The following is a 17,464-nucleotide window of genomic DNA, read 5'->3' on the forward strand; positions in this document are numbered from 1 at the left end:
TATATATATATATATATATATATAAGTTATGGTGTAACGTGCAAGGCACGTTTTCCTAATTGAGGAAAAAATATTACGAAAATATTATCTTTAAGGGATTAGTAAAGATGCATAATAATTACATTTTATTTGTGAAGTACTAAGCAAAAGACTAATAGTTTAGCAAAAGAAGCAATACATAAGTACTAAGCAACGTATAGTTGGACTATTATAGTTGTTGCGTAGTTTGGAGGATGTATCCATTTAAGAGCTATGCTCTTGTTTCTTCTACGGTATGAATAGAAATGATGTTGAATTTTTTGTGACATTGTTGTTTCGATTGATCCATATTTACAGTAAGTTGAATGACTATATTTGATTCATCTATCTTTTTGAAAAAATAATTTCTTTAAATAGAATCAAGAATTGAAGGACTATATATATAAATTCGATTTTGCATATTTTCTATCTTTTTATCTTATTCACAACCTAACTTTCTAGTTTACAAAATTTTCACAAGTAGATATATTATTTTTTATTAAAATTCTTTGATCTAATCACCTATGTTTTTTAAAAATTAATTTCTTTGAACAGAATAGACCATTGAAGGACCATATATATATATATATATATATATATATATATATATATAAATTCGATCATGCATATTTTCTATGTTTTTATTTTATTAATAATTCACTTCTCTAATTTACAGAATTTTCACAAGTAGATATATTATTTTTTATTAAAATTCTTTGATCTGATTCAGCTATTTTTTTTCAAAAAGTTATTTCTTTAAAGATAATAAACCTATAGTGAATATACGTTAATCACTTAGTAAGGAAAAAACACCATGAAAAATGAAAAACCCAAATATAAGTGAATTTATGTGCTTTTCTTTAAATAAGGTAAAACCTAAACATGTTGATTAAATGGGTTTCATTTTGCAGCCGTTTGGGACATTCAGCTAGCCCTTATATGTGAATCCATGATTCTAATTTTACATAATCTGAAAATAGCATCTATATTTTTAGGCCTCATTTGATTACGCAGTTAAGATAAGATGAGATGAAATATTTTGAATAGTAATAAAATTTTTGAATTAAGATGGTTTGTAATAAAGTGTGTGTTTGAATAATGATATAATATGAGATAATTTTTACTTTTTAGGATTTAATAAAAGCGTGGATCCCACCAATGATTGAAAATTATTTAATAATTATTGGGTAAAAATTATAAATATATTAATAAAAAGTAATATTTATGAGTAATTAACAAATCTACCATAAATAAATTTAAATCCCAAAATATATTTTTTTGTTATTAGCCGAAATTACTTATATTCTCAAAAGTTAAAATTTCTTTGTTAAAAGATATTTTTCTATATACAAGAAATTTTTTATTCTAATTATAAATTAGAATAATTTTGATTAGTGCATTAAAATGGTATTGGGTCTGATTTTGCTACAGTATGCATTTTTGGTAGATTATATATAAAAGAATACAACTCAATTCAATTAATGATATAGCTTTTATTTTGGTAGTTTATAGTATATACAAAGAGGAGTTGGACATTTTGGCATTCATGATATGTTGAATGTACACGCAACTTATTATACAATTTATATGAATATACTATATAAACTCAAAATTGATTTATCCAAGTTTGTAGACGGTCTATTGAATATTTTTTATTAGATAAAGTCTTAAGATATAATATAAATAATTTATTTTACAAGAAATGTTATATACAGCTTATTAGAAATTCGAGATTTGTCAATTTAACTTTTACAAATTCTCATATATTTTATTTTGCATAAATTACATAAATTTGATAGTTTTAACATATATAAATAAGCAACTAATTGATATATATATATATATATATATAAAGCAACTAATTATTAAAAAAAAACTTATGAAAATGTAAAATTTCAATAATGAAATGACTCAAACTGTCTCAATTACACCCCTAATAATCCAAGGAAGAAGACAACCAAAATAAAATAGGTCATGACTAGATAATTAAGGACAATATACCTGAATTCAAGCCAAGACATGAATTGTTTCAATGGCTGCTTCCCTTGTGGAGAGAGGGGGGAGTGAATAGAATAAATAAAAGGATTAAGTACAAAATAATCGTTTTTGCATTTTATATGTTTATTTTTTTTTCTAAACTTTTAGTTTTTGCATTATATATGTCTATTTTTGGAAATTTTATCATTAAAACAAATGGCGTTTATCAACAAGGATCACATTTCTAATAAAATAATAAAAATATGAAACAATTTAAATTTTACCATTTAAAAAATATTTTTTGAAATAGAAAACTAAAATGATACGAGTTTATTAGAATTTCTGTAATATTCTACCACATCCGTATTTCTAAAGGGAGATGTTACTCTGCCCCAAAGTGATCGCTCACTTTGACTGTTGGTGTATTGTTTTTTCTAAATATTAAAATATTAAAAAAATATTTTTATACTAACTATCAAAATGAGCTATCACTTTGGAGGAGGAAAGGTAATATTTCCATTTAAATCTTTCTAAATTCAACAGTATAGATCTTGTATAATCATGATTTGCCACTTTTAGAAAGAGTTAAACTATGTAAACACTAGAGCATTGGCAGTGATCTAACCATTGTTAAATCTAAAGTTTGATTAAAAGTTGAGGCTTTGGCTAAAGTCAAAATCATTAGAGAGGTTAATTCACATTGAACTATCAATCTAAAAGTTAAAATAATAATATAATATTAAATATTTTAATAATAGTTTTTTTAATATTTTACAAATATACTCCATATGTTAATTAATAATTTAATTTTTACTTAAAATTATTATTTCTCAACTATTGTTTTCCTCAACCTAATTATCCAATAGTAGGTATTGAGAATATTTTTAGAGTAAAATATTGTTATATAGATGAATAGTGACTAATCAAATGTGTATGAATGATGAGTAGAAAAATTCAATTAATTTAAAAAGAATGAAAAATAAAAAAAATAAAAAAAAGTGTGGTGTACTGTGTGTGAGGCTAATGAATAGCAAAAGAAAAATATACTCATCATACTCAAACCACACATCACACATAATTTTTTAATTTTTTCTTACCAAATGTATAGTGCATGAATGATGAGTAGAAAAATTCAATTAGTTTAGGAAGAATTCAATGAGTAGAAAAACACAATTATTTAAAAAAAAAAAAAAAAAAATCCATCTACCCGTTTAAAATCGGGGTGAAAAACCCGGCCGTTACCCTTACAGATGGATTGAGTATTCGACACTCCATTGTTCAATCTTGCCACTCTTAACGACGAAGATATCCAAGAATAAAATAAGTGATCGGACAAGGACAAAGTACCTAAATAAATACAAGATAAGAAAGGGCCAATACATCTGTTTTAATGGCAGCTGGATTACTTGGAAAAAAGGGATGCATTTCAAAGAAGTTTTCAAAGGGAAATAGAATAATCAAATTGAGAGTCAAATGAAATTTGGTAATGGTCCGAGTCAAGCATGAGCATTTCTACTCAAATTGAACAATATAAGGAGTCTTCATTTATAAATTCAATGGTTAACATCTTGAAAATAAGCCTTTATCACTTTTAAAACTTGAAAATAAGCCTTTATCACTTTTAAAAATGTGATAAAATATAAAGATACAAAGATGATGAATTTATGATTGGTAGCAATATTTAGTATTGTTGTGAAAATATATCATTATAAATGATCACATTCAATTTGTATCATAATTAAATAAGCATGAAATCTAGGAGATCTTGATTGGCCGGATATACCTTATGTTTTGGGCACTCAACAAAAATAGTTTAGTGTGATCAAGCCACATCTCTTGCCTAGAAGTGCAGTCGAGCATCTCTTCCAACAAAAGCTAAGTTATTGGACTCACTGCGAACCTATAGACAAGACAAGTCACTTGACTGCCCGACCTCTCTTGCACACATAAAGCCGAGTCATTGAATTCGCCGCAAACCAACAGGCGGGAAAATTCACTTGATTGCCCGGCCTCTTTCGCACACATGAAGACAAGTCGCTGGACTCACCGCAAACTAATAGGCAGGGACAAGTGACTTGACTGCCCGACCTCTCTTGTACACATAAAGTTAAGTCTCTAGACTCGCCGCAAACCAACAGGCGGGAAAATTCACTTGATTGCCCGACCTCTCTTGTGCACATAAAAGTTGAGCCATTGGACTCGCACTTGGACATCAACACCAACACAATATCTTCTCCAACAACTGCCGAGTGTTTACACTCACGCCACAACCGCTGTCAACGGGTTATCTTCAGGAATGAGCCTTCGTGCTCCACCAACCGCATGGGTTACCTTCAGAAACGAGTCGACAGACTCGGCAATTACTTGAGATGGACCTTAGGGGTCGATGGGCTTCTTGACCACTTAGACCACTTAATGGGAACACCAACAACAATTCACATCAAGGGGTGGCAATTTACTAATGCCATTGAAAACAAAAACAATCGAAAGAATATACACTCTTTGCTAACAGTAAACTATCTCATGCAACCTATCAGGCAAATGTTCATACAAGCAAACTCAAAGCCGAGTCTCTTGACTCGCGGCGAAAAATGGGGATGATAGTCCCTTGAATGCTTCGGCCCTCGCCTATAGGTTTGGCAAAGCTGAGTCTCTTGATTGGTGGAAAATAACAGCGAAAACAATCCCTTGACTGCTTTGACCCTCGCCCACATGTTCAGCAAAACCGTGTCTCTTGACTTGCGGCAAACAATGGTGATGAAAATCTCTTAACTGCTTCGACCCTCACCCACAGGTTCAGCAAAGCCGAGTCCTTGGACTCACATCAAACTACGGGCCGTGACAGTCCATTGATTGCCTAACCCTTGCGTACAAAGCCGAATCCCTAGACTCACCACAAACATAGGCAGTGCAAGTCCCTTAACTGCCTGACTCTTGCATACAAGCCAGGGCCCTATACTCGCTGCAAGCTATGGGCGATGATAGTCTCTTGACTGCTTGACCCTTGCACTGAAAGCCACGTCCATACAAACAAACTCTAAGCCGAGCTCTGTGCTAGCTAGGAGTGAAAACTGAATCATTTGGTGCGGTTTTTGGACAAAACCGCAACTCAACCAAAATCGTGAAAATGTGTAAATCTCGATCGAAATTGGCCAGTAAAGAGGGAGAAAACCGTCAACATCAGTCTCACCCTAACTCAGGGCGGTCCGTTGACGTCTTCTGTGGCGACCGAGGTGGCCCTGCATGTGATGACACTGCCGTGAGAGACAGAGAACTTTGCATTGCGTGTGATGACGCCGCAATGAGAGAGAGAGAGATGCGAGGTGCGATTTGAGAGAGAGATGGCAACGGAGGTGGCCCTGCATGTGATGATGCCGCCGTGAGAGACAGAGAACTTCGTGTTGCTTGCAATGATGCCGCGATGAGAGAGAGAAAGATGCGAGGTGCGATTTGAGAGAGAGAGATAGAGATATGGCGACGGAGGTGGCCCTGCGTGCGTTGTGAGAGAGAGAGAGGGGGCGGTGTTTCCATCTTGAGGAGAAATGAGAACTTAGAAGCGAAATGAAGAAGAAGGAAGAAAAATACGAGTGTTTAAACCTTAGGGTGAAACTGCGCCGTTTGGCTCGTTATTTCCTTTATATTTTTTTCAAACACTAAGTCCCAAAACAATGTCGTTTCACTTACTTAAGTGAAACAACATCGTTTCATATATGTATAATTTTAAAAAAAAAAAATTAAACTATCGGTCGGTTTAGTAGCACGGTCCAACCTCAAACTGGGATCGAACTGCTGGATGTCGGTTTTGACAAAAAATGGTTTCGGTCGGTTCCGAGCTCTGGCGGCCGGTTTGAGTTGGTCTCGGTCGATTTACCGGTTCTTGTACAGCCCTAGCACTCGCAACTAGCGAGATCTAGCACATCTTCCGCCTAGCTCTCCAAACTAAGTTTTGCATTTGCACCTAGCGCGATCAAGTACATCTCCCTTCCAAGCCAAGCTCCCCGTTCACGCCCAGCATGGTCGAGTACATCTCCCGCCTGAAGCTCCAAGCCGAGCTTCGCGTTTGGAAATCTCTCTTAACAAAGAAATGGAAAACCAGGGACCTGCTTTCAAAATTTATTTTTCTACAGTTTTCCCCAGACTATCTCTATCGCAATCTAACTTAAAGATTTTCAAAATCTTCTTTTTAAGCAAATTGACTTTAAGAATCACAGACAATAGAATAGGGTAAAAATAATAGGCTCATACTAGGCCCAGCCCGTTAAAAGGACATCATTAGAAGGCAAGTGAGAGGAGACAAGAAGGAAACAAAGAAAAATAAATATCAAATGAGAAGAGGAAGAGAAAGAGAAAGAGGAGCAGAAAGGGAGAGAAAAGATAGATACACATGGGAGACAAGAGAAAAGGGGAAAGGCAGGTGTTAGGAAAAAAGGGAGAAATATGAGAAATTAGAGAAAACAAGTTTGACACACAAGGAGCTAGAATAAAAAGGACTTCTAGAAAGCTGAGCGAGGGGGAGGGGGAGAGAGAGAGAACACATGGATCATCTTCAACCTCAGAAGAAGAGCTCCAAAATATCATCTTTTCCATTGTACAGAGAGATAGGAGAGACTATGAGAGATTGTAAAATACTCATATTATAGTGAATTTACCCTCCAAACGACCCGTGGACGTAGACCATGTGTCAAACCACGTAAATCTGTGTGTCTCTATCTCTATTTATAGTTCTTGTATTTATTTTCTATTCACTATTATGGATGTATGTACGGGTATCGTACCGTTGCTCCGGACCGCCATCGTGAGTTTCCAACCACCTCATCTAGTCTTTGGACTACCTCAATGGGCCGAAAATGACTCTTTCTCCAGTTCTGGCATATTTTGCGATTTTTTTGGCATTAACAGTACTTATAATTTCATTCATATTAGTTGAACATAACCATACATGCTGACATGTTAGCGAAAACTCGATTTAAAAAAATCTAATATTGTGAGTGAAGTTGTGCATACGGGTCCGTTTGGATTAAGAGATGAGATGTGATGATTTTAGATGAATTGAATAAAATATTATTAGAATATTATTTTTTAATATTATTATTGTTTTAAGATTTGAAAAACTTAATTATTTATTATATCTTATGTAAAAATTTAAAAAAATTATAATAATAAGATGAGATCACTTCTCAATCCATATAATTTCACTCGAAGTGAAAACATCAACTTGAAAGAAATAACCAATTTGTCTTACTCGTATTTTTGGGAAATTTGAAAATGGGATTCAGAAGTTAGGATGATAAGGCCCAGGCCAAAAAGCCCAGAAAATAAATGAGATAGAAAAATGTTGGAAAGAGGCCCTATCTATCTATATCAACTTCCCTATTCCCTTCCCCTTCTGATACTTTAAACCCTCTCAGAACCCTATCTGTCTCCATTCCTTTCTTCTCTTTCCAAAACCCACAAAAATGGCGCTCTCCAAACCCGTCTTCCTCACCCATCTCAAAACCTTAGCAGCCAAACCCAATCACCCTTCACCCTCCGCCTCCGCCGCCGCCTCCTTCATCTCCTTCCGCCGCTCCCTGTCCTTCTCCTCCCCTGAAGAGGCCGCCGCAGAACGCCGCCGCCGCAAGCGCCGTCTCCGCATCGAACCCCCTCTTTCCTCCCTCAACCGCGCCCAGTCCCAAGCTCAGCAATCCACTAAACCCCAACAATCCCAAATCCCACAAAACCCAAACTCCCCCAAGCTTCCCGAGACCGTGTCTGCGCTCTCCGGCAACCGCCTCAACCTGCACAACCGCATTCTCTCCCTTATCCGGGAGAACGACCTCGACGAGGCCTCTCTCTACACCCGCCACTCCGTCTACTCTAACTGCCGCCCCACCATCTTCACCGTCAATTCCGTGCTAAACGCCCTCTTACGCCAGTCCAAGTATTCCGATCTCCTCTCCCTCCACCGTTTCATCACCCAGGCCGGTATTGCCCCTAACGTCATCACCTACAACCTCATCTTCCAGACCTACCTCGATTGCCGCAAGCCCGACACCGCCTTGGAACACTACCGCCAGTTCATCAACGACGCCCCAATCAATCCCTCTCCCACCACCTACCGCATTCTCATCAAAGGGTTGGTCGATAATGGGAGGCTCCCCAAGGCCATGGAGTTGAAAGAGGAAATTGGGGTCAAAGGGTTCGCGCCCGATCCCATTGTGTACCACTATTTGATGACTGGGTGTGTGAGGAGCGGGGATTCAGATGGCGTCTTTAGGCTTTTTGAGGAACTGAAGGAGAAGGTGGGAGGGTTTGTGGAGGATGGGGTGGTATATGGGGGCTTGATGAAGGGGTATTTCATGAGGGGGATGGAGAAGGAGGCCATGGAGTGTTATGAGGAGGCGCTCGGGGAGGGCTCGAAGGTGAAGATGAGCGCGATTGCGAATAACTCTGTGTTGGATGCGTTGAGCAAGAATGGGAAGTTTGACGAGGCCTTAAAGTTGTTCGATAGGATGATTGGTGAGCACAACCCACCAAGACGTTTGGCAGTGAATTTGGGGAGTTTTAATGTGATGGTGGATGGCTATTGTGCCGAAGGGAGGTTTAAGGACGCCATTGATGTTTTCAGGAAGATGGGGGAGTATAGGTGTAGTCCGGATACTTTGTCATTCAATAATTTGATCGAGCAATTGTGTAATAATGGAATGTTGGGTGAAGCCGAGGAGATATATAGGGAGATGGGTGAGAAGGGGGTGAATCCGGATGAGTTTACATATGTGTTATTGATGGATACTTGTTTCAAGGAAGACAGAGCGGATGATGCAGCTGGATACTTTAGAAAGATGGTTGAGACAGGTTTGAGGCCGAACTTGGCGGTTTATAATAATTTGGTTGATGGATTGGTTAAAGTTGGGAAGATAGACGAGGCAAAGTCATTTTTTGATCTTATGGTGAAGAAACTCAAGATGGATGTGGCAAGCTATGAGTTTATAATGAAGGCATTGAGCGAGGCTGGGAAATTGGATGAAGTGCTTAATGTGGTTGATACAATGTTGGATGACGATGGGGTTGAGTGTAATGAGGAGTTGCAGGAATTCGTGAAAGCAGAGTTGAGGAAGGAAGGGAGGGAGGATGATTTGGGGAAGCTTATTGAGGAAAAGGAAAGGCAGGAGGCTGAGGCTAAGGCCAAGGAGATTGAAGCAGCAGAAGCAGCCAAGAGAAGTGCAAGAGCTGCCGTATCATCTTTACTTCCATCTAAGTTGTTCGGGAATAAGGATAGTGAGACAGAGTCTGCTGAGGCCAATGGAAATGTTGTTGAGGTTGCTTCTGTAAATGAAGCAGCGCAAGGTGGCCAAGAAGAGATTTTTGGTGGAACTCCTTCTGTAGATGCTGATGGAAAATCAGCAGTGGAAGCAGTTACTGAAGGGGTGGGTTCAGCTGGTATAGAAACAAATTAGTGAGTGATGGTGCAAACTGAGCAGGTAACAAATTTACTGTGAAACTTTATTGGCGATGACTTTAAAGGAGAAATGATCGTCTTTTGTGTTCCTTGTCTTCATCAACATACTTATGAAATATGAACCTCATGTCATCTGCTACTATGGTCAAATTCTGTACAATTATAATTATTGGGAAATGATATGGTTTATTTGCTTCATTTGTTTTAAATCCTCTCTTAGTGTCGGTGGATTTTGCTTATTTTTTATGGTCATTAATTTAATGGATGGCACGCTGATGAGTGTCTGGCTACTTTGTGACTTTATCTACACCACCATTGAATCTCTGTGTTTCATAATTCATTCCACGCTGCTTGGCACAATCTCATTCATCAGTCTCAACATTGGTTTCCTTTTGCAGAATCCGTGTTAGGGAGTGCTGCTTTTGTTCATTTAAAGCCGAACACTTGCATTAGTCATGGTCTTTGATTTTTAAAATCCCTTTCTATTTTATCATCCTTTTATTCATCATCCTCCACTTATAGAAAAAAGTCTTCGGGGTGCTAAGTTTCTCGAGGCAAAATGAAAATGACCGAATTTATTCACTCCGGCTTTTATTTTCAAATTACAAAATATAGAAATAGAAGCAGTGAGAGTCAGAATCAATATGCTCACATAGCATCCTTCACGAGCAGGCTTATTAGTAATTAGACACAAATTAGACATCACCCGGAGGCTTGCTAATTGCCAGACACTGCAGTAGACACAAAGCAGGTCCAACATTCAAAACTCGCCTCTCACAGCTCCTTAATACATACTTCCATCCATGCAACATACCAGACAAATGGAATCAGTTACAATAAAATACATAACATAAAAACTTTTAGATGCCTTCAAAACCATCTTTTTCAGCTACAGAGGTTTGGAATGCACACGCCAACGTCTGAATTTTGTTGTTCCTTCCATATCCTTCCAGTAACCCTCAGCTTCAGCTCTTTTCTATCCCCACCAGAGAAAAAGAGAGCCATGTTTCTTTGGATAATGAGACCATCATGGCTGTCCCTGACCTTCCGATGGCTATCTCGGATACTTCTTGGTGTACCCTCCCATATGAGTTTCCTGCCATTTGCACCGACCTCAAGGCTGTAAGTATAGTTCCGAGCGTCATTCTCATCGCCCATGAAACGGAGAAATGCCATGTAAACAGGGGCCATGGAAAGCTGGAAGGCTTCAAAGTGAAGGCAGAAGTATTGACCGAAACAATGAAAGACCTGACAAAATAGAGCAGCCAAGACCGTAAGATTCAGGTAATTGGAGTACATTGGAACTGGTACACAGGCTACAGGTGAAATGTAAACCAGAATCTGCAGGTCAGGGGATTATTTTAAAAATTAATGTCTAGTAAATAAAATTTCATCAATGAATGGACTTCTAGATTTTGGTCGATCCAATATGGTAATAGAAATACATGAAAATGAAAGACTCTAGACAGAAACAATAGAATACATGTTTAGTTATATAAACTGTCAAAAAATATATATAAATTTCTAGAAGATTGGATAAAATAATAAAGGGGAGCTAAAAGATCCTTGATTTAAGATTCACTCTCTGTTTGCTTCTTTGTTCAGTACTTCAACAATTGCTGATGTAATTGACATTCTTTATTGATAAGCGCAAGAGACATAACTCAAGTACATAGGGGAATACAAGAGAGACACCTTGTCTAGAAGGAGAAAAATATACTAAACATTCATGCAAACAGCACATTAAAATCTATAGATACATTCCAGAGGAATAGAGTGTTGATAAAGACGTTCTTGGGTTCCTCCATGGGATACTCGAAGGTTCTATTGTTGCTCTCATTCCAAATACACCAAATGGGACCAACAGATAAAGTCAGAATATACTTATTTTAACTTTAAATGGAAAAAGCATGGTCATTTAATGCAAGAGTGGATGACATGGCTCAACAGGAACTTTGCTTTAAAGATAATATATTATTTAAATGAATAAATGATAAAATTAATCAAGACAACGGCTAATATGGTGCAACAAAAACAAAAAATACAACTTCGAAAATTATAAATGTAAAAGATAGCAACACAAAACATTTTGGTCCCTAGCATATTTCTCTTTACCGTCAATAGTACTAATGTTTTTTTAGTGTTATTTTCCTCCATATTTTTCTGTGTACAAACAAAAGCACTATACTAGTTACTGTTCATATAGTGACACTCGAGTAATATTGACGCGTTTCCAAAACAATTGATATATTCTACAATTCAGGGACAGTTAAAATATTACATAGTACAAGGATTAAAATCCTTATTTGACTTATATCTTGCAGTCAAGTTAGCTGAACTGCGCATTTTCTGAAAAAAATCTAAAGATTGCCACCTAAAGCAAATAATAAAAACAAATCATACAAGGCATTTCAATACGGCCTGAAAATGTCCTTCTAAAGAATGATGATCATAAAAATTAGTCTATATCATTTGTTTTTTATAAATTTTTTTTATTAATCCTCATAACCCACCCAAGTGCACGGGTAGTTAGTCTATATCATCAGTACATCACTTTATTACATTTACTGTAGAATATAAGTCCCCTAGCTATTTCTACAAAAGCTTGATTCGTACAACATCTTTGAAAAACAATTATGGGAACAAGTAAATTATTATGAAAATCCAACCAAAGAATATATATGCAATTATAACACTTACAGTGAGCATCCAAGTGGCATTCTCCACTTCCCGGGGATTGGACTTCACATAGCGATGGTTGAATGTGCATCCTGTATGCATGTCCACCTTGTGATCGTCCCTCAAATGAGCAACAACAAAAGGAATATCCCCAACAACAGAGCACTCTGATCCGGCATACGGACAATTATATGGTCTGAAGTTACACATTCCCTCATGTTTAAGTTTGCTGTAGTAAGGGAATATTTCTGGACATCCCAAGGAGTAAAACTTGCAGGGCAGTTCAAGTGACTCAGCCACCTTCTCCAAGGCTAAACACCTAATATCTCCAAGCTCTTGTCTACAAGTGGGGCACCGGTTGTGCACCCTAGTTTTACATGTAGAACAAAGTGTGTGTCCATTGTGGCACTACAAAAGGCACATTGTTATTTAAAAAGGAGTTCATCCTAAGACATACAAGCAATAAATCTCTCAGAAACATATACTCTAACGTATACTTTAATTTGTGCCAGCATCAGTTAGTACATTCCCAAACAACACTGTGAACATTATATAAAGGCCATCTTGGAAGAAAACACTGATAAGCTTTTCATCATGGAATAACTTATTAAAAAAATCTAGCTACCATTATTTTTCCCTCCATAAAAATTGTGAACTCTATTAACTTCAGCATACTCATGGGATGGTTTCCAATGGCTCCCCATAAATAGTATCTTTTCCAGCAAATTGTTCTATAAAACTCTTCAATGGTAAATTTTTTTTATAGGTAATATAAAATTTTATTAATGGAAGAGGGAAGGCATAATCCAAATAGACAGGAGGTATACAAAGAGAACCCCTCTCTATGATTTAGGAACTAAAAATGGATATAAGAAAATCATGAAAACTAATCCTATTGAAGTCAATAACATTAGCCCAGAAAAATAGTGTTGTAGGAGGATCTTTTGAGCGCGTCCAAAGAACGCTCCCAATCTTCAAAGTACCGCCCATTTCTCTCCATGGTCAACTTATCAAACCTACATGGAAAAGCGCAATTCCAAAAAGACTGCTGATAACTTCATTAAAAAGCACAAAGGGATGCAGCCTATGTACATATATAGGGTGTATGAAAAAGAAAGCATCCATAGTTGGGGAAACAAAGAGACATCAAACCAGGATAGCTAGAAGGGCCAATACTATTTTGAGCCAACACCCAGGCAAAAAGAATTTTTAGCATTATGTATCTAAGATCATCTACTGTCTTCTCACAATCTCAAAATTCCGAGCATTACATTCATTCCAACCACGAGGCGTAATAGAACCATAATCCAAACTTCCATGCTTGCCAATATTACGGCTTCTCCACCATGCCAACAACCACCATGCCAACAACTCTACATCTACATCCCTGTAAGGCATCACCCAATCAACATCAAAACAAGAAGTCGCAAAACTAAGTGTTTATTATTTCCTAGCAACTTCTCAGTGCAGCAACAAATGATCTATTCATTCCCCACTCTTCTTTATGCATGCAGGACCAAGCTATTATTAAACTTTTCTGCATTCTCAACTTGTCCATAGTGGGAGTCTTTGCTGATGTTGCAGTCCACACAAAGAATGCCACCCTTGATATATATTTACAAGAAAAAGGTATGCCTATAAGGTGCAAGGTATGATAAAACGTTCTGACCTCAAACTTTCTTCTTTTGGATGAGGCCCGCCACATCTTATCCTGTCCCCACCTCTTAACCTAGTACCGTACAAATAATTGAAGAATGAAGAAAACAGCTTTAATTCCCTAGTCATGGCCTGACTAAATAAAAGTGATTCCATATTCTAATGTTGTTGAAAAGCTTCCAGGAATATGCCATCAAAGCCTCCTTATTGAGGGAAAGTCTGAACAACTTTGAAAAAACAACCTTCAATGCCTGATCACCACACCAAATATCATGTCAAAAACTTATCATCTCCCTGTCTCCCACATTGAATGAGAAAGTTCGAGAAAATCTCTAACCCTAATGTTTTTCCATATGTTCCATAAGACATGTTCACTTCATCAGGGCTCCAACCTCCCCATGTAATACTTAATTCTACCATTGATCGCCATAATGCCTCCCTTTTTGTTAGCAAAGCACCACAGCCACTATCCCAAAAAAGGCATGGTTAAACACCATAAAATTTTTAATCCCAACCCTCCTGGTGGTACCAGCAGAGAAACCTTGGGCCAACAAATTAGATGAAGCTTGAGCTCATTGCCAATTCCGTTCCATAAAAAATCCTTCTAAGGCCTTTCCGTATAATTGGCCACACTAGCTGGTAAATTGAATAGGGACATATAGTAGGTGGACAAATTGGATATAGGGATTTTGACCGGAGTTAGTCAGCCTCCTTTTGATAAAGAGAGTAGACTCCATCTTGCTAAACTACATTTGGCAGCTCTGAAGACGGGTCATGTTTCAGTGACTTAGAGTGAGGGGAACTGTGAAAGTGGCCTGCAGATCACACAAGCTTAGAATCAGCTTGTTGTGATGCACAATACAAGGAGATGGAAACCTAGCTTGTCGAGATGAAAGCAGCTTTCGCTTTCTCATCTACGAAAATAGACTTGCTTTCTACTGGAGGCAACAAGGTCATAAGAAACAAGCCTAAGATAGGCTCGAATCCTTTAAACTCAGATAAAGGAAAACGGAAAATAGGATTCAGCCCTATCCTTATAACCAGATCCAGGAAAGTGTGGTGGGTCAAAAGGAAAACCGGGTTATTTGAAGGGGGTTCTACGTCGGGTATCGGCGTAGAGACATCCATAATGGAATGCCTTTTGCCACAGGTGACACATGAAAGACCGATAGTCGGTGTTACACCCTTATGGGCTAGGTGTTCTCTCTTGAATACACTTAGTGTACTTGGTTATGCCTATTGATATTAATAAAGTTTTACTTATAAAAAAAAAAAAACATTCCACTTCTCGAGCATGTCATCTCAGATAGCTCTTGCTCTGAATGGCAACCCCAACGAAAGTCCTAAGTACATCGATGAAGTTGTCACCCTGCATCCTGGAATTCTAGCCAACCAATATTCACAACACCCCTAGGCACTAGTTTGATACAGGCAGATTAATCCAACCATTGACTTCAGATCAACTTTATGGCTACCAACTAAAACTATTTTAATAATTAAGACAAATTATTACAAGCAACAGACTTCGAATTTCATTTTCTCAACATGAACAAACAAGGCCCACAAACTTCTAGGAACTAGGAATGCACTTGTTAAGACAATGTGATCAGCTACTCTTGGGAGCCAAGAACTTCTCCAACCATTTAGATATATGTTTCAATCCTCATCATTTTGTGATTTATTTGTCATCCAATGACAAAGAGAATTGAAAGAAAGCCTTAAGGTCTTCTCTGGACCTTGTGTTATTTTCCATATGGTCTCACTATGATGATAATGAAACCTCCTTTCCCAGCACGCTAATAGGGAAACCACAACGGAATAAAAGATGATCCATGGTTTTCCCATTTCTCTTTCATGCAGCACCACTCTATCACCATAACATGTTTCTTCCTTAAATAATCCAAAGTAAGGATAGGGCAACTGTCCAAACAAAGAAAGCCGCCCTGAAGGGAGCTTTTGCTCCTCTAAATCGCCTTAGAAAAAGTTGCATATAGATACGTGCTTCAATGCGTATTGTCTTCACCACTTTATCTCAAGTCTTTCAAAACTCAGGTCCACATAAATCCACTAAAACCCATCCCAAGCTCATCAATGTCCATCACGAATTCCCTGAACAACAAATTACTAAATTATGAAATATCCCAATCACAAACTCAATTCTACAAGCGCAATCGATCCGACCCAAGATCGATCCCCGCCAAATCCTACAATTAAAACGCAGCGAACAATCTGCCAATAACAAAAGCAAAACCCATGTGCAAAGAGCACGAACAAAACCACATTAGACTTGAGAGCCATTAGATAGAGAGAAGACAGAGACCTGGTGGATGGGTGGGTACATAGAATTAGTGCAGACAGGACATTCCAACAACTCGTGGACGCTGGTGGCCGGTGCAATCGCCGTGGGACCCACAATGTTAGCGTTATTGATGTTGATGCCATTTCGTGGCTTGGAGGGTGAAAACTCGGAGTGGCGGTGAGGATGTGGATGAAGACCACGGTGCTGTTGATGTTGTTGTTGGTTGTGGTGGATCTCATCCTCGTCAAAATCCGAGGAAGAAACGCACTCAATGCTGTCCAAGTCCATCTTGACCCAGCAAACCCACAAACCCAAACATACCCACTAATCAGAGAAATCAAAGTCTCATCCCCCAACAAAAGAGGGGAGAGAGATGGAGATATCCAATAGGTTTTTGAGTATTTCCTATTCTCCTTCCGATTTCCTTCTCTTTCTTTTATTTTCCTTTGTTTTGTTGATAAAATTCAAAGGAAGAAGGAAAAGAGGAAGAGAGTGGGATAATTGGGAGGGAGATGGAATGGAATGACAGGTTGGATAGATGAATTGATGAATGGGAGGGAACCGAACGATCTCTCTCCCTCCCTCCCAAAGTAGAAGTTCCTTTCTTTTCTTTTGGGTTTTTGTTTTTTTTGTTTTCCCCAGAGAGAGAGAGAGAGAGAGAGAGAGATTAGGAATATCAATCTATTTTTGTTTTCCTTTCCCTCTTATGGCTTTCATTAAGATTAGGAATAAGGAATTAATTAGGTCAGTAACAGAAAACATCTCCAATAATAAATATGTAGTTACGTATTCTTCCTCTAGAAAGACAACAGTAATAAAATAGATTTTTGGACAGTGCTACCTCTCCGAGAGAAGTCACCGAGAAAGGCTATTTATCCCTTTTTTTCATGCATTTTTTTAATACATTTGTTTTTTTCAAATTTACAATATCATTTTCCTAAAAATGATTTTAGGAAAATAATATATATTATTTTCCTAAAATTTTTAAATATTATATATATATAAAAAAGTTTAATTATAAGCCGGTGTAAACAACACATACTAAAGACTTTCGTATCACAATTTGATTTGAAAAAAAAATAATTTAAAATTTAATTTTTACAAATCAAATTTTATCATTTAAGTAATATGGATGACATGTTTTATATACCGACTTGAAAATAGAACTATATTATATATATTCATGACTTGATTTGAGCTCGGTTCTATAATTTTTTATTTTTTCGACAAAAGAGAGTAATGAGCAAGCTATTGGTAATACAGATGGTACTAATGATTGAGTGGATAATACCTGATTAACACCACCATAGGCATCAACGATGCCATATGATTCTGTTCACTTTATTGCTTTTATTCATAAAAATATTGTTCATATCACATTATATATATACACACAC

The 17,464-nt window shown here is 37.2% G+C and overlaps 2 protein-coding genes across 2 annotated transcripts; one reads left to right on the plus strand and one right to left on the minus strand.

Moving 5' to 3' along the window:
- The first annotated feature begins 7,353 nt into the window (after positions 1-7,353).
- LOC121253935 (pentatricopeptide repeat-containing protein At3g49240, mitochondrial) lies at positions 7,354-9,631 on the plus strand. The gene has a single exon (XM_041153863.1). It carries the CDS (start codon positions 7,452-7,454, stop codon positions 9,429-9,431), a length of 1,980 nt encoding a protein of 659 aa, XP_041009797.1. The 5' UTR covers positions 7,354-7,451; the 3' UTR covers positions 9,432-9,631.
- Positions 9,632-9,999: 368 nt separating this feature from the next.
- On the minus strand, positions 10,000-16,753 carry LOC121253936 (E3 ubiquitin-protein ligase SINAT5-like). The gene is made up of 3 exons (XM_041153865.1): positions 16,089-16,753; positions 12,134-12,520; positions 10,000-10,681 (listed from the first exon to the last, which is right to left on the minus strand). The coding sequence occupies exons 1-3, from the start codon at positions 16,353-16,355 to the stop codon at positions 10,319-10,321; spliced, it is 1,017 nt and encodes a 338-aa protein (XP_041009799.1). The 5' UTR covers positions 16,356-16,753; the 3' UTR covers positions 10,000-10,318.
- Between the last annotated feature and the right edge of the window lie 711 nt (positions 16,754-17,464).

This window comes from Juglans microcarpa x Juglans regia, chromosome 3D (assembly GCF_004785595.1).
Source record: "Juglans microcarpa x Juglans regia isolate MS1-56 chromosome 3D, Jm3101_v1.0, whole genome shotgun sequence".
Classification (NCBI taxonomy): Eukaryota; Viridiplantae; Streptophyta; class Magnoliopsida; order Fagales; family Juglandaceae; genus Juglans; species Juglans microcarpa x Juglans regia.